Source organism: Asterias rubens, chromosome 6 (assembly GCF_902459465.1).
Source record: "Asterias rubens chromosome 6, eAstRub1.3, whole genome shotgun sequence".
In the NCBI taxonomy this organism is placed as follows: domain Eukaryota; kingdom Metazoa; phylum Echinodermata; class Asteroidea; order Forcipulatida; family Asteriidae; genus Asterias; species Asterias rubens.
In genome coordinates, this window is record NC_047067.1 from 370232 (window position 1) to 393887 (window position 23656).

General features: G+C 39.6%; 1 protein-coding gene across 1 annotated transcript in view; it reads right to left on the reverse strand.

Annotated features, from left to right (window-relative positions):
• The window catches only part of LOC117291715 (helicase with zinc finger domain 2-like), a 33025-nt gene extending 15701 nt beyond the window's left edge, over positions 1-17324 (reverse strand). The window contains exons 1-21 of the mRNA XM_033773577.1: positions 17212-17324; positions 16916-16994; positions 16570-16606; positions 16003-16136; positions 15663-15800; positions 14223-14313; positions 13551-13695; positions 11596-11996; positions 10930-11209; positions 8374-8563; positions 6932-7063; positions 6350-6580; positions 5379-5644; positions 4941-5097; positions 4530-4759; positions 4000-4221; positions 2635-3001; positions 1636-1917; positions 885-995; positions 626-701; positions 32-318 (exon numbers count right to left, since the gene is read on the reverse strand). Of these exons, the coding sequence (XP_033629468.1) occupies positions 32-318; positions 626-701; positions 885-995; positions 1636-1917; positions 2635-3001; positions 4000-4221; positions 4530-4759; positions 4941-5097; positions 5379-5644; positions 6350-6580; positions 6932-7063; positions 8374-8563; positions 10930-11209; positions 11596-11996; positions 13551-13695; positions 14223-14313; positions 15663-15800; positions 16003-16136; positions 16570-16606; positions 16916-16994; positions 17212-17243 (3888 nt within the window). The 5' untranslated portion in view covers positions 17244-17324. The remainder of the gene's footprint in view (positions 1-31; positions 319-625; positions 702-884; positions 996-1635; positions 1918-2634; positions 3002-3999; positions 4222-4529; positions 4760-4940; positions 5098-5378; positions 5645-6349; positions 6581-6931; positions 7064-8373; positions 8564-10929; positions 11210-11595; positions 11997-13550; positions 13696-14222; positions 14314-15662; positions 15801-16002; positions 16137-16569; positions 16607-16915; positions 16995-17211) is intronic.
• Positions 17325-23656: the final 6332 nt, after the last annotated feature.

Below are 23656 nucleotides of genomic sequence, written 5' to 3' on the forward strand. Positions count from 1 at the left end.
AGTTTAGATATGAATTTTAACGACTACTAACCGTTGGGAGCAGTGTTCCGTGGTCCTTACACTTGTTCAAATAAGCCTGCCATATCGTTGAGCATTTACCCACGGAACACAGGGCCACTGAGTCACCCACGACCAAGACCAGTGACTGTGCTCGTGTCATAGCCGTGTTCAGAAGCCTGATGTCTGATAGAAACCCATGGTCGTAAGTCTCATCAGGCCGAAGCATTGGACTAATGTGGGACCATGACTGCATCTTGGATGTATTGAGTGTGTTGCGTGTTCGCACTGTACTAACGATCAGCACACGGTATTGTTTTCCTATACAGTGGAAACAAAATCAAAATACAACGTCATCGAAAAAGTAATTTCACCACATTATATAGAACAAAAAATAACAACTTTCAATAAGTGTAGAACCCTGACAAAAAACGGAAACAGCTGGGATTTTTTAATCGGTGGTACAGTTTACATGTCTATTTTTTAGTAATATTGGCGATGCTTGTTTGTTTTGGTTGTTGGGGGTTTCGATTTTCTTGTTTTATTTAATTTTGAAGACATTTCAAAATGGTTGGAAAATAATATTATATTTTTGTTAAATGACGGAGTTAATACTAAAATAGTTTACCCTGTACATTCTGTACGTGCTGCACGTCAACATGTTTTAGTTCGAGCTTCTGGAGTCGTTTACGGATCTGCCTCACCTAAGCGAACAAAAGAAATCACACAACTAGCTTCAAAGCAACTCTCTGTTTACACTATGAGAACTCTCCGTTCTTCCATTCTTTCTTTATTTCTTAATAACTTAGATATTATTTATTCATATTATTATTTTATAATGAGCCATGGTTAAGCTTGTGCAAATCTTCTTCTTTTTACTATCTTACCTGTAGAATATACGGTGTTACGATTCCAATGCTATTCTCTGTGAGTTGTCCAAATATTTCCCTGGGCCAATTATCGTGTATGTTTTTGACACTGAGGACTACTTGGTCAACCTTGAATGACACATTTAAAAAAACAATATTTTAAGGTTTAAAGGCACTGGACAATATTGGTAATTGCTCAAAATAATTGTTAGCACAAAAACTTCCTGTGCTGTGGGTAATATAAAACATTGTGAGAAACGGCTCCCTCTGAAGTAACGTCGTTTTCGAGAAAAACGTTATTTCTCACTAAGATATTTGAATTCTATTTCGAGGCCTCAGAATTTGATTTCGAGGTCTCGAATTCAAGCATCTGCAAGCCCACAACTTCGTGTGACAAGGGTGTTTTGTCTTACAGTATTATCTCGCAACTTCGACGACCAATTGAGTTCAAATGTTCACAGGTTTGTTATTTTGTGCATAAGTTGAGATACACCAAGTGAGAAGACTGGTCTTTGACAATTACCAAAGGTGTCCAGTGTCTTTGATTATCACACAATCCCGTGTTACCGAGAACCTACAATATAGATACTGATGTTATTTTTAACATAAATTAAAATTGTATTAAAGGTATAGGCTTTTAAACACAGTTTTTGATAAACATGAGGGAAATTCTTTTTATAAAGCTTACTTAAATTATTTTTCACCTGATACAAAATCATATGTTGTTTGGGGTTTGTTGTTGCCCAAAAATACATGGAGCAATCGTTACCTCGTCGTAGTTAACAAACGACATTCCAATTCGTTGGTCCACTCCTTTCACTGTATGGAATACCAGAGGATAGTTGAACTGTGGATGAGCTTTCTGATTTGCAACAGCTTTCAATTTCCTTCCCATAGACGTTCCCTTGTAAAACGCCGCGGAGATGAAATCCAAAATGGCCTGATTAGTTCGATAGTTTGAAGGAAGTAGAACTCTGGTGATCTTCAGGTGGAAGAGTCTTTCAAGGAGGGACATGTCAAAGTTAGCGTGGCGAGCTTTCTTTGAGAAAATCTGCAAAAGATCGGAGATCAGTAATTGATTGCAGAAATAGAGATGCCCTACGAGCTATACATACATGTCAAAAAATTTCTTCAGAAGTGTGTAAAATGTCAGATTTCAGTTCAGTCCCAGGTTGTCATAAATAAAAGCCTACATCGTTAGGAGAGGGAGCAAACAGCTATTCGTATTAAAACATCGACCAGCTGAAGTACGTCCACAAAACCATTCTCAACTTCAATTCGTACTCAAGTTTTACGAGTAACTTATCTAAAGAAAAAGGTCCCTTTAAGATTGGAAAAGAAATTGACAGTTTCCAACCTCAAATTAAAATGAGGTAAAATGCACTTTTCTTTTAATGTACTTTTTCAGCGTTTATATTTAAACATGACTTTATTGGATACAAAAACGGAATAAAACATTCTGAGTTTCTTCGTCCGTAAAATCAAGTATCTTTGTGATTCAATACCATCACATTTCGGGACTGAAGTGTATATTATCTTTACAAAAAAACCTTGCAGACCCAGATTTAAAGAGTGACGTAATTTACGGTGTTTACACAATTCAAACTGGAATGCTATCAAAATGCAGTGGCATGTGAAAGCCTTTTAAAACTGGGGTTAGTAACTTAGTTCTTTTCCCACTTCCGTTTATAAGGAATTCATCTTTTGGAAAATCATTGCATTAAGTTGACTTTGACCTTGGCGACCCTTGTTACCCATCTTTACATACCTTTGGACTCATTTGTATGTGATCACCTGCAAGGACGACACACGTGTTAGCTGTGGCTAAAGTCAATGGTTGTAGAGTCTCCGTCTCCAATGCCTGACCGGCTTCGTCGACCAAGATGTGGCTAAAGTGACCTTTCAACTGACCGGAAAGCAATATGTGTGACGAAGCCAAAGTCATGATGACGACACTGAATGTCTTTATCTCAGCCGTTTTCGGAATCCTGATGTTTCCCTCGCCGTCAACTCGAACATAAGGTTTAACCTTCAAATTTATGCTTTTTATGTCTCGATTCTTAGCGTAAATTCTCAGGATCTTACTACCCCGTGTTTCGTTGTGCAGGTGTTCGGTGATGTACAAGTCAGCAGCACTTTTTACAAGTAACGAAAGAAAAGACACAATTGGAACTATATGGCTAACGGTATTTTTTAAGAGTGTGTAGTAAGGATATTTTGAATATTAATTTAGCCACAGGAGAGATACTTTCAGTGCGCGGTCGTTAACTATACCAGTACTTGTTTGCCTTGCGTAGGTAGTTCACATCACGTACAATAGTCATACATTCTGTAAGTATTCATTTGTTTTTTACCCTTATTTTGTATAGTGTTCCTTACTTTCCCGATTGTACGGAGCCCGAGAGGGGACAGTGGAAGAAAAAAATATGCAGGGGCTAATTCGATTGCACGGTTTAGTAATCCGTTCAAACGAATTAATAATCCGTTCGCACGGTTTAGTAAACCGTTCAAACGAAATAGTAATCCGTTCGCACGGATTACTAATCCGTTCAAACGAATTAGCAATCCGTTCGAACGAATTAGTTATCCGTTCTCACGTTTTAGTAATCCGTGCGTGCAGCGCCATTTCATGCCTTAGTTAAACCGTGCGAACGGATTACTAATTCAGTCGAACGGATTGCTAATTCGTTCGAACGGATTGCTAATTCGTTCGAACGGATTACTAATTCGTTCAAACGGATTATTAAACCGTGCGAACGGATTACTAATTCGTTCAAACGGATTGCTAGTTCGTTCGAACGGATAACTAAACCGTGCGAACGGATTATTAATTCGTTTGAACGGATTACTAATTCGTTCGAACGGATTATTAGACCCTGCAAACGGATTACTAAACCGTGCGAACGGATTATTAATTCGTTTGAATGGGTTACTAAACCGTGCGAACGGATTATTAATTCGTTCAAACGGATTACTAAACCGTGCGAACGAATTAGCCCCTGCATATTTTTTTTCTTACCACTGTCCCTTCCCGGGCTTAGTACGATTGGCTATTTTGGGCAATAACATTTGTAAAACTGTATATCAACTTACACTTTATTTTCTACATAATATGAAAAGCGAGAGAGCATACCTGTTGGACCTGGTGCAAATCAGAATTTTAGCATCAGGACGTAACTGTAAGGTTTTCTTGACCGCCGTTGCCAGTGTGTGCGTTTTACCCGTCCCAAACGGACCGTATACCAGTACCGGTCCAACTCCGGATTGCACACCGTCACCTTCATGTCCACAGATAAAGTCGATTACCTGATTTTGATATTGATCGCCTTCACCAGATACGTCAGTTGGAGGTAATCTTAAAGAGAAGGTAAACAAAACTTATACCAGCACAAGTAAAAAAGAAACAAACTATTTATATCAATATAAATACTGTTGTGGAACCCCTTCGGCAATTACATACCACACACCTCTAAAGTTCTCTTGTGTTCTACCTTGTATAATTAACCGGTTAAACCGGTGCAGTTGCCTGGGCGTTGGCTTCAGCTTTCACATAAGAATTGTATTGAAACTTTCTTTTCAGCATTTAAGTTTAAACAAAAATCTATTACCCTTTAACCTTGTAAGTACCTTCGTGCGACAAGTACAAAAAAAACAAGACATTACCTCTGTTGATTATCCTTCGCCGGGAACACTATATCCATGATACCAAGAATGTCAACTGTGTTGTGCATGTAACAGAATTGGAGTCTGTTCAGCTGGAACTGAATTTGAACTTGGTGCTTGGTGGAATCGCGAAGTTTCTGCTCCCTCACGCACGTTTGACTGAGTTGTAAATACACCGTATCTTGACTAGTTGATGGCTTTTCGTTATTAACTATCGTAGCTTCGTAAACCTTGGAATATCAACAGAGACAGCAAATTTTTAAAAAGATGTTCCTTTAAACTATTATATTCAAACAGTATCCATGCTTCAAACAGTGTCCATTTTGACAAAGATTCAGGTTAAATTTCTAGGTAAACTCTGGGTCTTATTCTATTAGGCACTATGTTTCGACTCCCGGAATAATTGCCTACCGTTTCAGAAGTTTTGAATTTGAGCATCATTCTCTGCACGTATCTTTCTATAATTTGGCTGGTTTCCGAATCGTCCATCAAAGCTACTTTCAGATCCACCTGACCGTACATCCTGCCCCCAGATGCTCTTAGTTCAAGACTGACTTCAGTTGCAAACCTGTGAGAAAGAACCCAATATCTTGTCCGTTAAAAACGTCCAGGTACTTTGACACCCTTTTAAACCCTATATGTTTGATACCCTTTTAAACCCTGTAAGTATATGGATGTCCGACATCCCGAACATACACGAGAACTTTGCTGAAGACTCCTTTTGGCCTGCAAGTTTAACACAGAGCCTTTGTTTATTGTGCACTTCTTTACACAAACCACGAAACCAAGGAATAAACTCCACGCACTCGAATTCTCGGATTCCACCACTCTTTTCTTCTTCTAACTTACTTTGATATCTTGTGATTACACTCCACTTCCTCCAAATACAGCATTTTGTGCATGTAGTCTTTGTAGTTCTTTCGGCTCAGTTCTTCCATCCTATCCGTAATCAGCGGGGATGGCACCTTGTACTTAGTCATCAAGTCATTGTGTTTCTTTGAAAGGTTGTATTCTTTGACGATTTTCATGTTACTGCTGTCCCATACTTCAGTGCAAAGTCTTTCTCTTTGGCTTATATCAAAGTCTCCATGAACTTCCGTTGACGAGACATGCACCTGGTTAAGGAAAATAAACTTAACAAATTACCAAAGAACTTTCATCAGGAAGCCTGATGAATCAACGCAAAGCCACTCCCGAATAAAATAAGTAAAAACAAATACATGCGTTACTCGTGTTTTTTTTGTATAATGCCATGTCACATTTTTGACAGTAATTCGGTGACAGCAAGATCTCGAATCTTTCTCAAATAAATGCATGACAGGATTTGGGTACTTTTTTAAAATGTCCACAGATTTACGTTAAACTTACAGGGTTTGAGCATAATGATAGTGGAAAGCTTCCCTTCAAATATTACTTACTGAGAAGCTGTAGTTTTTGAGAAATGAGTAAAACAAGGTCATGAAAATACGTTCTACATGCTTAAAATAATTTTCGTCTCGTGATCCGTGAGACGAAAATTATTTTCATGACATTGTTTTACTCATTTCCCAAAAACTATAGCACCTCAGCAAGTAATATTTTCAGGGAAGCTTTCTACCATAATTCTCTTCAAACTGTGTAAGTTTATTGTAAATCTGTGGACATTGTGTTTTTTGTCCTACAAAAAGTACATAGACCCTGAGAGTAGCCTGTGGTTTGACAACTCCGTGTTTCTCTTCTTAAACTGCTGCATTTTCAATCGTGATTCTTATTTCGGCGTCATCGAATTATTAACAATCATTATTGCGAAACCTTCTGACTAAAGGAGAACAACAAATAACCTGCAACTTCCGAGTGAGATGGGGTGCAGAACCGACATCGAACAAGATCCACTGATTAAAACTTCCTAAGATCTGCGAGTGGAAGATGACGTTAATGTCATACGTATTTCCATCGTCACGAATGATCTGATTGCCTGGGCATAGCTGGGCATCATGCTCATCAGGGGGTTGAGACAATTTGAAATGGGTTCTATGTTCATCATACAACAGGAACACCTGCTTCAAACGTTTCTGAAATAAGAAGATTAAACAAACATATCAAATTCAGCTGTCTGTAAGTAGGTTGACGAGTTTGTTGTTGTGTTGTCTGTTTTGTCTTTTATTTGCTGTTAAAGAATTTAATGTGTGCGGCGTCACTTTATTTCAGAAATTCATTTCATCGAAAGTCTTCAAAGTATCAAACTGCTTGTTTCAGTATTGACTATTGGCATATTATCTGTCTCTACCAAACAACACGGTAAGAAAGTCATCCAAGCGTTTTCAAACTAAACAAATAACATTTAAGGTGCGAGGTAAAATAAGTTGAAATTAGGGATTTTAAAGCTGATCGTAGTGGTTATGATATACGATGATATGTTTTACATTTTGTGACGTGTTCAAAGTAAACTTCCATGTGAACTTGTTTGATGAATCCATCTCCTGTCCTTCAGTTGAGAGAAACTGCTTAACGTCATCAGGACAAGTCAAGTCCATCCCTGGTAGTTCGTCCGCGATCTGAAATGTTACATGTAAATCAAAACTTCATCGGGGCAACATTTGACTTGATAAGTTGACGATAGACAGTGCGGCAAGTTCATCTGGGTTTTGTTATCTTTCAGTTTCAGCATCTAGATAATTTTCGCATTTCATGTGTGTGGAGGTAGGTATGCTCTTTCAAACTGGGGACCTAGAGCTATAACAACAGAGGGTTTCCGATTGGTGATGATTCCCATCAGTTGGCTAAAAAGGTAAAGTACTAACAAAAGAGGGGCAATAGGCTGCGGGTTGCAATAGGCTGCGGGTTGCAATAGGCTGCGGGTTGCAATAGGCGGCGGGTTGCAATAGGCGGCGGGTTGCAATAGGCTGCGGGTTGCAATAGGCTGCGAGTTGCAATAGGCTGCGGGTGGCAATAGGCTGCGGGTTGCAATAGGCTGCGGGTGGCAATAGGCTGCGGGTGGCAATAGGCTGCGGGTGGCAATAGGCTGCGGGTGGCAATAGGCTGCGGGTGGCAATAGGCTGCGGGTGGCAATAGGCTGCGGGTTGCAATAGGCTGCGGGTTGCAATAGGCTGCACTTTGTTTTTCATGTACATGTCTACGCAATCAAATGGGGGTGAGGGATAACACTATTTTCCTGCCTGTGGGGTTAACACTATTTTCCTGCCTTTTTATCCGAAAACTCATGTTTTCATATCTGTCTTTAGAAATTCCCTTGCCAATGACAACAAGCAGCTTCATCACGAGCGCCAAAATATTTATTTATAATCAATGGTACAATTGTGGTTTTCGACCTAAATGGCGAGACTTTGCAGTTGCATGTCCATCGTAATGTTAAACTTCAGCAAAACGTGAATTTATAACGTCATGGCAATGCTCTGGAGTGGTTGCAAAGTCGAAAGTATTAATGCACAGATTTTATCACATTATAAGGAAATAAAAGGGTAGCGGCGAGTTTTTACACGGCCGTTTAAAGCCGGCAGGGTCGAATTGCCGTGTGATAGCGCACGGCAACGACCCTGCAATGTTTTTAACGGACGTTTAAGAACGAGTCACTACTCTTGTATTCCCATTCATAAATGCCCTTTTGTTGAAAAACGTTAACAAAATACAATAACAGACACTTGACAGTTGAAAATTCTAGGTTTGAAATATTTTTTTCAAAAACTTTGTGACGAGTCTGTTGCGCGTGGGTTAGAAATAGATTACGCGCTATTACTAATAGCTATGAATTGCGTTCTGCGTGATAATCTTGCGCGCCCGACACGCGGAACGCTCTCCACCAATAGGAGTAGTAAAACTGTCTGGGGTATTTATGAATTAAACTTACTACATCATGACCGAGATTGTAGCTGAAGAGAACATGGTCCATAAACGCGTATAACTTCGACTCCTTGGCCTTTCTTATTTTCATCACTATGTACCGATGCCTCTCCATCCATTCTTCTAACTCGTCTTTGCTATGAGCTTTGGTGCAGCTCTCGGGTGAATCACTAAATAAACAGGTGCCTCGTTTATGCCTGTATAAAACAATTGTAACAATTGTTATTTCACAGCACTATGATTTATTTCATACCAAAAGGCCTTGATTATGGTGCGGCCATCTTGTTTCTGTTCATTACAAATCAGTGTGGCCAAACTGAGTCTGGAAAAAAGTCTGGTGCCTTTATGCAATTTTGTAATCAGGAAACCTGACAAAGATTACAGCAGAGTGATAAGGGTTGAGACAGTCAAGGCGTGGATATGAGCAAAACTGTTTAAAGATTACAGCAGAGTGATAAGGGTTGAGACATTCAAGGCGTGGATATGAGCAAAACTGTTTAAAGATTACAGCAGAGTGATAAGGGTTGAGACAGTCAAGGCGTGGATATGAGCAAAACTGTTTAAAGATTACAGCAGAGTGATAAGGGTTGGGACAGTCAAGGCGTGGATATGAGCAAAACTGTTTAAAGATTACAGCAGAGTGATAAGGGTTGAGACAGTCAAGGCGTGGATATGAGCAAAACTGTTTAAAGATTACAGCAGACTGATAAAGGTTGAGACAGTCAAGGCGTGGATATGAGCAAAACTGTTTAAAGATTACAGCAGAGTGATAAGGGTTGAGACAGTCAAGGCGTGGATATGAGCAAAACTGTTTAAAGATTACAGCAGAGTGATAAAGGTTGAGACAGTCAAGGCGTGGATATGAGCAAAACTATTTAAAGATTACAACAGAGTGATAAAGGTTGAGACAGTCAAGGCGTGGATATGAGCAAAACTGTTTAAAGATTACAGCAGAGTGATAAGGGTTGAGACAGTCAAGACGTGGATATGAGCAAAACTATTTAAAGATTACAACAGAGTGATAAGGGTTGAGACAGTCAAGGCGTGGATATGAGCAAAACTGTTTAAAGATTACAGCAGAGTGATAAGGGTTGAGACAGTCAAGACGTGGATATGAGCAAAACTGTTTAAAGATTACAGCAGAGTGATAAGGGTTGAGACAGTCAAGACGTGGATATGAGCAAAACTATTTAAAGATTACAGCAGAGTGATAAAGGTTGAGACAGTCAAGACGTGGATATGAGCAAAACTATTTAAAGATTACAGCAGAGTGATAAGGGTTGAGACAGTCAAGGCGTGGATATGAGCAAAACTGTTTAAAGATTACAGCAGAGTGATAAGGGTTGAGACAGTCAAGGCGTGGATATGAGCAAAACTATTTAAAGATTACAGCAGAGTGATAAGGGTTGAGACAGTCAAGACGTGGATATGAGCAAAACTATTTAAAGATTACAACAGAGTGATAAGGGTTGAGACAGTCAAGGCTTGGATATGAGCAAAACTGTTTAAAGATTACAGCAGAGTGATAAGGGTTGGGACAGTCAAGGCGTGGATATGAGCAAAACTGTTTAAAGATTACAGCAGAGTGATAAGGGTTGAGACAGTCAAGGCGTGGATATGAGCAAAACTGTTTAAAGATTACAGCAGACTGATAAAGGTTGAGACAGTCAAGGCGTGGATATGAGCAAAACTGTTTAAAGATTACAGCAGAGTGATAAGGGTTGAGACAGTCAAGGCGTGGATATGAGCAAAACTGTTTAAAGATTACAGCAGAGTGATAAAGGTTGAGACAGTCAAGGCGTGGATATGAGCAAAACTATTTAAAGATTACAACAGAGTGATAAAGGTTGAGACAGTCAAGGCGTGGATATGAGCAAAACTGTTTAAAGATTACAGCAGAGTGATAAGGGTTGAGACAGTCAAGACGTGGATATGAGCAAAACTATTTAAAGATTACAACAGAGTGATAAGGGTTGAGACAGTCAAGGCGTGGATATGAGCAAAACTGTTTAAAGATTACAGCAGAGTGATAAGGGTTGAGACAGTCAAGACGTGGATATGAGCAAAACTGTTTAAAGATTACAGCAGAGTGATAAGGGTTGAGACAGTCAAGACGTGGATATGAGCAAAACTATTTAAAGATTACAGCAGAGTGATAAAGGTTGAGACAGTCAAGACGTGGATATGAGCAAAACTATTTAAAGATTACAGCAGAGTGATAAGGGTTGAGACAGTCAAGGCGTGGATATGAGCAAAACTGTTTAAAGATTACAGCAGAGTGATAAGGGTTGAGACAGTCAAGGCGTGGATATGAGCAAAACTATTTAAAGATTACAGCAGAGTGATAAGGGTTGAGACAGTCAAGACGTGGATATGAGCAAAACTATTTAAAGATTACAGCAGAGTGATAAAGGTTGAGACAGTCAAGGCGTGGATATGAGCAAAACTGTTTAAAGATTACAGCAGAGTGATAAGGGTTGAGACAGTCAAGGCGTGGATATGAGCAAAACTGTTTAAAGTGCAAAGGACAGATCAAATAATGAGAATGTTTTAGTGTACGTACTCTTGACACTCTTCGTACTGGTCACCAGCAACTTTCACAGGAGGTATTCGATGTTTCCACACCTTATCTTTGTCAAACTTTATGTTCGACTTGTGTTGGTTAGTTAGAAAATGTCGCTGAAGTTGCCAGTGCTCGTTGAATGTTTCATTGCAATAAGAGCAATGTGTTTTCTCTTGAGGTGGAGGTTGGGCCAGTGTTGAGGAGGTTGCGTAAGCAGTCGCTGTGTTAGGGGTTTCTGGTGGTGCCCTTCCAGCCGACATAACTTCCTGCAATGTTTTGACTATTAAATACAGACCAGGATTATTATTTAAAAAAAACAAGGCTGTCGTGTTTAGTTTTTCGCGTCCTTCTTTTTCCTACTTCTTAAATTCAAATTACTCCATTCCCTTCAACCCCCACCAGTTATTTTGTCAAGTACTTCGTTGTTTACCAATTTTGTGTGTGCTTTTTTAATGGGTTCACATTCATTGATAATGTTGTTATCAAATTGCTGCTTAAATCTGAACTGCCTCGCGGCTCTTGGGCTAGATCGTTGGTCTGGTGGTAAGACGTCTGCTAAGGAATGGAAATGTTTATGGGTTCAAATTCTACCTGAGTTATATTTCATATACTTATTTTCCACAGTAAAGACTCGTGAATGTATATCATATCAAATGGCGTACTTACGTTTATATCTTCTCATGAAGATCCATAGCTCCCTTTCTTCATTGGAGTGTGGAAGTGTGCAGCTCATATTAAAGCACCTGTCGCCAAATTTGCACATTGTAGGAGTGACAGTGGGTGGCAAAGCTTTACTTACAGGTGTCACTTTGCGCCATTTTCTCCGTTCCTCACAGGAAACAAAAATCACCTTTTTAGTCTTGCCACATTGATGTACACTTTTGTCAGCACATGTCAGGAGACCATCCGACAGTGATTGTAATCTCGCACCAGCGTGTCGTGTGAAGCAAATACCACATGCGTACTGCATTTCGTAGCGAAACTTGGGTATACTCTCTAATTTTGTAGCAGATGAGCCCTGGCTTGGGGGTTTCTTGATTATTGTTTGACTGGAGATCTTCTGTTTACTACATTGGAAGAGAATAATGAGAAAACAAAATTAGGCAGTGTTTGTTTTGAACGAGTCGTTTTATTCCCTGATTGATGAATCACGTATCAGAAGTAGGCCTTCCACTTTGAAGAAGAATGTTGTGAATGAGAGCTAGTATAGAGGTAGAACCTCCATGGGACATACATGGACTATTACAGAATGAGAGCTAGTATAGAGGTAGAACCTCCATGGGACATACATGGACTATTACATAGTGAAAGCTAGTATAGAGGTAGAACCTCCATGGGACATACATGGACTATTACAGAATGAGAGCTAGTATGAGGTAGAACCTCCATGGGACATACATGGACTATTACATAGTGAAAGCTAGTATAGAGGTAGAACCTCCATGGGACATACATGGACTATTACAGAATGAGAGCTAGTATAGAGGTAGAACCTCCATGGGACATACATGGACTATTACAGAATGAGAGCTAGTATAGAGGTAGAACCTCCATGGGACATACATGGACTATTACAGAATGAGAGCTAGTATGAGGTAGAACCTCCATGGGACATACATGGACTATTACAGAATGAGAGCTAGTATGAGGTAGAACCTCCATGGGACATACATGGACTATTACATAGTGAAAGCTAGTATAGAGGTAGAACCTCCATGGGACATACATGGACTATTACAGAATGAGAGCTAGTATAGAGGTAGAACCTCCATGGGACATACATGGACTATTACAGAATGAGAGCTAGTATAGAGGTAGAACCTCCATGGGACATACATGGACTATTACAGAATGAGAGCTAGTATATAGGTAGAACCTCCATGGGACATACCTGGACTATTACAGAATGAGAGCTAGTATAGAGGTAGAACCTCCATGGGACATACATGGACTATTACAGAATGAGAGCTAGTATAGAGGTAGAACCTCCATGGGACATACGTGGACTATTACAGAATGAGAGCTAGTATAGAGGTAGAACCTCCATGGGACATACCTGGACTATTACAGAATGAGAGCTAGTATAGAGGTAGAACCTCCATGGGACATACATGGACTATTACAGAATGAGAGCTAGTATAGAGGTAGAACCTCCATGGGACATACCTGGACTATAACAGAATGAGAGCTAGTATAGAGGTAGAACCTCCATGGGACATACCTGGACTATTATAGAATGAGAGCTAGTATAGAGGTAGAACCTCCATGGGACATACCTGGACTATTACAGAATGAGAGCTAGTATAGAGGTAGAACCTCAATGGGACATACATGGACTATTACAGAATGAGAGCTAGTATAGAGGTAGAACCTCCATGGGACATACATGGACTATTACAGAGCCCCTGTAAAATGAACTGGTAAAGAAATAAAAGAGCAGAGAGCTACTTGTTTTGTGGGAACAAAATATAGAATTTTCAATCGAAAATCGTCCCCTAGAACAGTTTTAGCTCGATATAAATTAGTTGGAATTGAGACGCCGTGTGGTTTTAGTTTTTGTTTAATCGATGGGTCGTTTTGCAAACTGAAATCACAAGGGGTTCCAACTTTTTTTTACTTACGTGTCACTGCGCGCACTCGTTACTGAAACATTCCCTTCCCCAACGCGATTTAAAACACCTTTCTTTGGAGATTTTTCCTTGTGCAGAGATGACGCTAACTTTGAGCAAGATGACTTAGACGAACTTCCAGATTGTGAATGAGATTCTTGCAAATATAAACATGGAATAAACATCTTTAAATTGTCAATGTTAGGATCATGCGTCGGAGCACAGCTTAGCTATATTGTGGTGTTTGCACCTTTTTTAGCTTGATGAGCTTCGTTATCTGAGCGGGTCAAACGGTGTTCAGAGTGTTGGGTTTTTTATAGAGACCGCCTAACAGGAATATGTTTTTTGTTACTGGAGGTGGGAGAGTAAACCAAATTTTATTTTTAAAGAGTTAATTTTTAATTTAAAGATTTAGCTAACATTGTACTTATACTGATTGAGGAATTGGAAATAAATGGTGTTGTACTGAAATTTAAAAGCTAATATTAATGCATTTTAAAACACAATAATAAGTTTAAACGGAAGATGGCGATAACTTAAATATTGTTCAACTACCAAAGTGTCATAACCACAGATAAGTAATCGGTTAATAATTCTGTGAATGATTGATAACCAAAAGAAGAACAGCAAAAGAAAACAATCATACAAATTTAAATTTAAATTCATATGACTAAACAAACTTACGAGCAATTGGGAAAACAGGATCTGCGTTGTCACTGATAGCTTTGACTTGTTTTCGTTTACCTTTGCCTTGATGTTGAACTTGCTTAGCTTTCTGGAGAAATGCAGTTACAACATGATATCAACATAAAACTGACGGTACGGAGTTGTCACATCGCTAAAATTACTTTGTGTTTTTGTATTGCTATTGGTTGGTTTGCTTACACGAGCCTGCATAATATGCAGGAAAAATTGTGAAATTGCGTTTTCGTTGGGGGTAGAACAATTGATTGCTGAAGAGGTCGGGAAAATGACTTGGTGGAGTAAAGGGGGGCAAGGGGGAGTGGTCATTAAATGGTTGTTAACAATTTCTTTCAAAGGGCTACAGACATGAGGTTCAGCCATCGTTCACATTGCAAAAACATTGGAAGTCAATGTGTGAACGGTACCAGTAGTGAAGTAGCACAACGTTGATAATAAATAACACAATCATAAAATAAGGGAATAACAGTGCGAGTACCCGGTCTTTACTGTGTGGTAATGACCGGGTCGGTGACTGGCGCTGTTAACGGACCGAGCCGGAGGCGAGGTCCGTTAACAGCGCCAGCCACCAACCAAGGTCCAAGGTATTTATTAATATCAATTCGAAGTTTTGTCGGCTTTTAAAGGGAACATTGTCTAAAAACGAAACGGCGTTTGGGGCACATTAACCGTTACTAATAAATACCTTGGACGGTTTCAAGTCTCTGATTGGTCAAAACCCGGTCACGTGTGGGAGTGTTAACAGTGGTATAAAGACCGGCTTTGGAAAATAGCGAATAAGTGGCCACTAAATCAGCATACATTGTGTAAACCTTGCGCGTTGCACTGTATCGCACGCTTATTTATATCCCTGTTAGTTTCATTGCAACTTCGCGCACTTACGCGTACGCGCGCTGAAAATGTATCAATTTTGAGTGCGCGCGTGTAACATGTGCGCGCGTATAAACTGACGCCGAGCTCATGCGCGCGTTTTAATGCACAAGGAACAGCTATCGTCCAATCATTTGCCTCCTTTGACCCCAGTGAAGGCGCTGAACAGATCATTATTTCAAAGAGTCACTGGTCTCAAAGATCAGTAATGTGATTAACGCACGAAAGAGATGGGAACCATCAAAAGCTCAAATATGTCTGAAAGTACCGCCGAGAGAAAAGTCACAAAAATTGGGAAAATTTTTGCCGTTTAATTCGCTAAAAAAGGTATTTATTAATGGGAATAACAGTGTTCGTACCCGGTCTTCACTGCGTGGTAATAACCTTGGTTGGTGGCTGGCGCTGTTAACGGACCTCGCCTCCGGCTCGGTCCGTTTACAGCGCCAGTCACCAGCCCGGTCATTACCACGCAGTGAAGACCGGGTACTCGCACTGTTATTCCCTAATAAGTTCATTTCCAATTCATTTGGTGCAATGTTTGTTATCACTAACCTTTGCGATTTGCACATTCTCTTTTGGAATCCAATCCGGATCGGGGGCTGTGGATGACGCTGATGCAACTTCAATAGGGCTACCCAAGTGCTCACTCATTATCTGTAGTATATCAGCGACTTCGACCGTTTCTTGAACCTGAGTATGTATAAAAGTATTGCTTGATTATGTATCTCTTTCTCATCAGGGTAGTTGGAATTTTCTCTCACCCCCCCCCCTCCCCCCTCTCTCTCTCCCTCTTTAATTTCATTGTTTTCATAATTAATACAGCTACAGATTAACTTGCTTAGGAAAACCCTTGTTATAAAAACAAAAAACTAAATACCTCTAAATACATTACCATTTGTGGGATTTCGTCTTGTAAAAACCTTCCAAATTCGGTCAGTTCTCTGTCCCCTCCTGCTTTGGCGATGTTGTATTTTGCTTTCACTTGCTCTACTTGTGCACCAATATCATTGGGACTCATACCTAGGGCTGTATAAGAGTAATACATCAGCTGATTTGTAGTATTAAAGTAAAAACTATAAATCGTATGTAAAAGAGGCAACAAAACAATCTAAGAAACGTCTCTCCATCAGGGATTTAAATACAGACATAAAATTGTTATAGAATTCAGAAAGTTTGCTGAACAGTTGCAAGCCTAAAGTATCAGTCAATAATATAAAAAATAATTGCATCAGTGTCAAAAGGAAGATAAATGTACCTGAATGTAATGGGGCCCTAAATCAGACCAATACGTGAATAAAAAAAGTCACTCAATCAATAAATCAGTCAATCAATCAATCAATCAATCAGTCGATCAAACGAGGTGGACGTTTTGTGATGTATCTAAATCATGTTTTAACAAGCAAACTAAAATTACGTATTTACATACCGTTATTTTAATAACTATGTTCATATTCCTTACCACTTACGGCAGCCTTTAGCGCCCTCTGTGGGTCATTCTGTAAAGAAAATCAGCAACTTTGTTCAACAACAAACAGTTAAATTTAATTTCAATCCTAGTGGAAGTGCGCAAATGGAGAAAGAATGCTACTTTGTGTAAAACAAAAACTTTAAAAAGGTAATAAAGCATTAAACGGAGTACTGGTGTTCACCGTTCAAAGAATATTTTAATATATCTTGGCTGTCAAGGCAACAGTGATTTCATTGGTGGATCCAATTTCTTTGGAAACCATTCGATCAAGACAATATTATTTGTATTATTTCGAAGCTTTCTCTTTGTTTTAGAAAAGGATGTACTGCTATCTTACCATAAGATTGTAGCATTTCGCCCTGAGTGTGTACAGTTTCATGTTAATCCTGCCTCCAGGAGAACCTTCATGAAGATCGCTTTGAAGCGAAAACACAGGCAGAAAATCTTATTATAATAATTTATTTCCATTTAGGTTTTGTTCAGATAATTCAAATTCTTATGCAAAACATTAATTGTTTATAGTGACATTGGATATTTTACTGACCTTGTGCTTTAGAACAGACGAAAATAAATGTCATGAACAAGACACAAATTATAGTTTTCTCCGATTAGTAATTAATGAACGTTATATACCTGCCCGCAGAGAGCCCTAGGTCAACTCCCATGAGAGCACTGTCGTAGTTTTTTTCTTCCAGAAGCTTCTCCACTTCATCTTTGATGTCATTTTGAAGATCCCGAACGAACGTTCTATACTGTTTATGGATATGAATGTAGCATTGTTATATATAATACATCCATTTATATGTAATTTCCCAATCGTCCGAGCATCAATCTTGAAATAGTTTCCCTTCACCTCTGAGCTATTTTACAGGGCCTAGGCTTGCACCCATACAAGGTGGTGGAAAAGCCATATTATAGTCTATGCACACTGCGCGTAATTTCCCAATCGTCCGAGCATCAATCTTGAAATAGTTCCCTTCACCTCTGAGCAATTTTACAGGGCCTAGGCTTGCACCCATACAAGGTGGTGGAAAAGCCATATTATAGTCTATGCACACTGCGCGTAATTTCCCAATCGTCCGAGCATCAATCTTGAAATAATTTCCCTTCATCTCTGAGCAATTTTACAGGGCCTAGGCTTGCACCCTTACAAGGTGGTGGAAAAGCCATATTATAGTCTATGCACACCGCGCGTAATTTCCCAATCGTCCGAGCATCAATCTTGAAATAGTTTCCCTTCATCTCTGAGCAATTTTACAGGGCCTAGGCTTGCACCCTTACAAGGTGGTGGAAAAGCCATATTATAGTCTATGCACACTGCGCGTAATTTCCCAATCGTCCGAGCATCAATCTTGAAATAGTTTCCCTTCATCTCTGAGCAATTTTACAGGGCCTAGGCTTGCACCCTTACAAGGTGGTGGAAAAGCCATATTATAGTCTATGCACACCGCGCGTAATTTCCCAATCGTCCGAGCATCAATCTTGAAATAGTTTCCCTTCACCTCTGAGCAATTTTACAGGGCCTAGGCTTGCACCCATACAAGGAGGTGGAAAAGCCATATTATAGTTTATGCACACTGCGCGTAATTTCCCAATCGTCCGAGCATCAATCTTGAAATAGTTTCCCTTCACCTCTGAGCAATTTTACAGGGCCTAGGCTTGCACCCTTACAAGGTGGTGGAAAAGCCATATTATTATAGTCTGTGCACACTGCGCGTAATTTCCCAATCGTCCGAGCATCAATCTTGAAATAGTTTCCCTTCACCTCTCAGCAATTATACAGGGCCTAGGCTTGCACCCTTACAAGGTGGTGGAAAAGCCATATTATTATAGTCTATGCACACTGCGCGTAATTTCCCAATCGTCCGAGCATCAATCTTGAAATAGTTTCCCTTCACCTCTGAGCAATTTTACAGGGCCTAGGCTTGCACCCTTACAAGGTGGTGGAAAAGCCATATTATAGTCTATGCACACTGCGCGTAATTTCCCAATCGTCCGAGCATCAATCTTGAAATAGTTTCCCTTCACCTCTGAGCAATTTTACAGGGCCTAGGCTTGCACCCTTACAAGGTGGTGGAAAAGCCATATTATAGTCTATACACACTGCGCGTAATTTCCCAATCGTCCGAGCATCAATCTTGAAATAGTTTCCCTTCACCTCTGAGCAATTTTACAGGGCCTAGGCTTGCACCCTTACAAGGTGGTGGAAAAGCCATATTATTATAGTCTATGCACACTGCGCGTAATTTCCCAATCGTCCGAGCATCAATCTTGAAATAGTTTCCCTTCACCTCTGAGCAATTTTACAGGGCCTAGGCTTGCACCCTTACAAGGTGGTGGAAAAGCCATATTATAGTCTATGCACACGTGGCTTTCTTTGTTTTACAAATTGGTGTTTGATAGTATAATACAAATTATTTTCATCACCACCATTTTAAGAGTCTCACTTACAACTTTAAAAGGTTCTATATACTCACACGACTATCTGCCGGTGAAAACAATCTGAAAGCAATGTCAAGAACAATCCATGTCAACATGTGTACTATATAATATTGTTGTGAGAATGAGAGAAAATAACATCTAGTCCGATCATATTCATCAATTTGCACAAAGAGAAGACGGCATGAGAAAGGACAATTTTCAAAAGAAAATAATAGATAAGTTACGACAATATCAATACTAATTCAAAACAGCAAATTCAACATAACTAATTCAACATGTCATGAACCAGTGGTTAAAAGCACCGGATTTAAACAGTGGTGTTTCTGATCAGCAGAGTGTAGGTTCGAGTCCCAGTCATAACATATGTTTTCTTAAAGACCCTGGACACTATTGGTATAAATTGTCAAAAACCAGTCTTCTCACTTGGTGTATCTCAACATATGCATAAAATAACAAACCTGTGAAAATTTTAGCTCAATTTGTCGGCGAAGTTGCGAGATAATAATGGAAGGAAAATCACCCTTGTTACACGAAGTTGTGTGCTTTCAGATGCTTGATTTCGAGACATCAAATTCGAAATCTGAGGTCTCGAAATTAAGTTCTCGGAAAATTACTTCTTTCTTGAAAACTACGTCACTTCAGAGGGAGCCGTTTCTCACAATGTTTATACTATCAACCTCTCCCCATTACTCGTTACCAAGTAAGGTTTTATGATAATAATTATTTTGAGTAATTACCAAAAGTGTCCACTGCCTTTAAGCAAATTACTTAAACATGCTTCTTCCTTCGGATGGGACGTAAACCCGTTGCACCCGTTGCAACACGTCGGTCCCACGTGTTGTGTAACGCACGTAAAAAAAGACACAGTGCACTTATCGTAAAGAGAAGGGGTTCGCCCCAGTGTTCCTTTGATTGGCAGCATATTGCGCCACAGCACCTTGTACACCATTACATGGTGCTATGTAAAAGGAGTAGTTCTCATAATTCATACCTAATCCCACATGCCTTACAAGAAAATACTATATGTTAAAGCGCAAGGAGCGTCACTGAGTGACGGATATGCGCTCAACATAAGAAGCCAATATTGTATCATTAATAATCCACACCATAAATTCAACATTGAGTTTAGTTTACGTCGTGGAAGTTATTATAACGTACCAATAAAGTTATTTTTATTTTACTATATATATTTCCATTACGAGTTAGAAGTATGGCATTTGCTAAAAATGTAAGTGTTATTGATCTCATGGAATGAGGTTGTTCAATTATTCTTACTCTAAATACGCGAGTCTCTTGATGATGCTTTGAAATTGTGCCACACGGTCATCATCCATAGTGCTGAGATGAGGAGCGCCCTCAACCTATCCAATTAAACGAACATGATCTCAATAAATATTTACCACATGCATTTTCAAGGCGACATTGGGTGCGTTCGATTAGCTTCCCTGTGTCGACCCCGGGGTGCTCATTAAGGTCACCCCTCACAAGAGCCAATCGAACGACGACTCACCCTCTTGTGGTGACGTCATGCACCTCGGGTCAGCCCAAAGTGACCCGTTCCACAAGCAGGGCACTTGGGGGTGACCTGGGTGAGCCCCTGGAATGACGTCATAGCTATTGGAACCTACCGGGGGCAGATCGGGGTCGACCCGGGAAGCTTATCAAACGCACCCATTATTGTCATCTCACGTCACACTTCGAGGCCCGTGAATAACTCCAGAGCGTGTCTGGCCTCTAGCCTGCATCAAACCCCGTTCATAATCACCTTTCACCTACATTCATTTCACATGGAGATACGCAGTCAAATTCTACGTGCAAGCAAATTCATTTCAATTCAATTCAATTCAATTCAATTCTTTATTCATCATGTCCAGCATGAAAATAACTTCTCGATTTGCACATTAAAGTTAGTTTTACTGTATATGTGGAATGTGTCACATAAAACAGAATAATGATATTACATTTATTTCATCTACATTATTGGAAGTGTATCTTGACGCATCTATGATGACAGTTTTTTGGTTGTATTCTTGACCCGGACATTTTTAAATGTATGTGTGTATTCATGTCTAAAGCTTTAAAATATATAAATAAAAATGGTAAATGCAGCTTTTGTGTCAGTTCCCCCAAAACAAGAATGATTACTTGCGCGTAGATGCTGATAATTACTTTTGAAACATTAATACATTGTAGGCCATGACAAATATTGATTAAACGTGTTAAGCACCAAAGTAAATATTACAATGTGTGCAGTCTCTTTGTCGTTGCGGGGAATTCCCGAATGAGAAATTTTCCACGATTGAAAGGTCAAGGACTGTGCAATTATTTTTAACAAAGGCAATGACGCACGTCATTGCTGTTTACTAGACTTGATTCAAGTCCGTTCTCATGGGGGATTGTGAGAGGTCCCTAAGCAAACAAGCCGAATAGCAGTGCGCACTCGCCGTCAAAATGTAATAATAAATAATAATAATAAACAGATATTTATGAAGCGCCAAATCGCCATATTATGGCCTCAAAGCGCTAAAAATACAAAGGTAAAAAAAGGAATTATCAAATAACAACTGTACAATACAAATGGGTAACCGAATATTTTTGCAAAAAAAACCCATTTAGGCCTATAGCTATTGTGGTCGCGCGGAACAGGTTATAGGGAGACAGTGTAGAGCATCACAAAACGATAGTTTTCAGGGGATGGTGGATTGGGACTTGAGTCAAGTCTAGCTGTTTACGGGCGTGATGTGTTCTCATGCATATCAATAACAAGGGTGTTCCGAGGGTTGATCAAGTTCAGGATCGTTTATATGTCGTGCTCGTTTTGGGAAAGAAATATGTATCACCGATTTTGAAAAAAAATTGACATTCGTAAGTTAAAAAGAAATAGTAATAATAGAAGTGGCCTGACGTTTCCACCCCATGAGACGTTTCAACCCCCCTCAAGGGTAACACCATAGTTGCAGTATACCTGTTCATGTCTTGTACATTTTTAACACAGATCCATTTTGGTTGGTAGGCATGTTGCAACAGCTGTTTCTATTTTTTCATAAAAACAAAAATAATACAAAGATTACCAGCGTTTTGCAGATGTTGTGTTGTAGGCCCATGGAGTTCAAATACGAACATTTGAATTAATATTATAAATCATTGAATATTAATATCGATGTGTACTCCTTAAGGAGACACTGGTCATTTATAATCATTATTAGGGTTTAATACAGTGGAACTCATTGACAATCTTGTACACGTATGTCGATACTTTAACTATTTGTAGAAAATTCCGTCTATATTCCAAAATGCTCACCTTTAACCAGTCCAATCGCTACATTAGACAGTGGTTTGAAATCGTTTCATCACTGGATATTTCCCACTCAGTTTTTCAACCTTTCCAAAGTCGATGTCCAAAAACAAGTGAAATTGTTTTGTTTGTGACTGCTAATGAAGAACCCGACAGGAACAGCTTTAGATGATCTCGAACTGACGACTTAGTTCCGTTCTGTTCAGATGCTGCGATGAGACTGCTGCGAGAAACTAGGGGACCTACGTCATTTTTGTTACAAAGGAAAACTTGGAAGTGGTATGAACGATATATGCACGAGTGCCTCGTGAACATTGTTATCACGGCTGATTTGTTTAACAACAATGTATTTATAAAACTAGTAGGGGAGATGGCCTTGGCTTTCGATTCAAACTGGACCTTCCTAAGAGGCATAAACAAGTACAAACCAATACATATCCATTCATAGCCAAAACAAGAGCAAATGATAAGGGAAGGTGTATCCAGAAAATGTGAGTAAAATAAAGCCAGTCAGTATTATTAATTTACGAAAATAGGGTAGCTATAAGCCAATCAGAGTAGAACAGTGGGCACAAAGGATAATCAACATGTAAAAATCTGGCAATTCTGGTGTTAAAATGATATAATATTGTTCGTGCACAAAAAAATATTGTGAATATTGAAACGAAATGGAAAAAGGCAAGGACTGCATGCACTGTATGCACTGCGCGTGCTTGATCACGTGGATTTGTGTTCACAGTTTAAAGTTTGTGACAAAAATTAATTGTGTTTTGTGTTTAAAAAGAACAGCCTACGTCAGAGCAGTGACTTGTTCCGTCGGAGTTGTGACTTGCTTCCTTGATCGTCGTTCTGGGCACGACAGACCTGTCTTTATATGACCCCAAGGTTTATATTTGCGGGTGTATGACTATCAAGTATACTTACATAGCCAGTCTAGCACACTCACATAAAGAGTTGTCAAACATAGAGCAGAGTTTTTGTTCAACCATTTTTGCCCTCTTGGGTAAATGGCCTTACTCTCTGGCCCCTCGCGTTGCCAAAATTTACACCAAAGCCAGACGGTCACAATGAACTGGAAGCCCTTGCTTAGGACTTTCAAACTGTACAAAGAAATTGTACAAAACCAGCGCTAAGTGCCAAACGGCCGCCGGTTCTAGGGAACAGCGAAGAATTGTTTCTTATTATTTTGAACATTACTGTTCGTCAGTAGTCTAGTTGGTAAGACACTGCTCTAGAATTGCAAGGGTCGTGGGTAAAATACTTGTTGCACGCTGTGATTTGGGGTCCATCTAGGTTTGTATACGCTAGGGTCTAAAAAACGCCATGGACCCCGTCACAGCG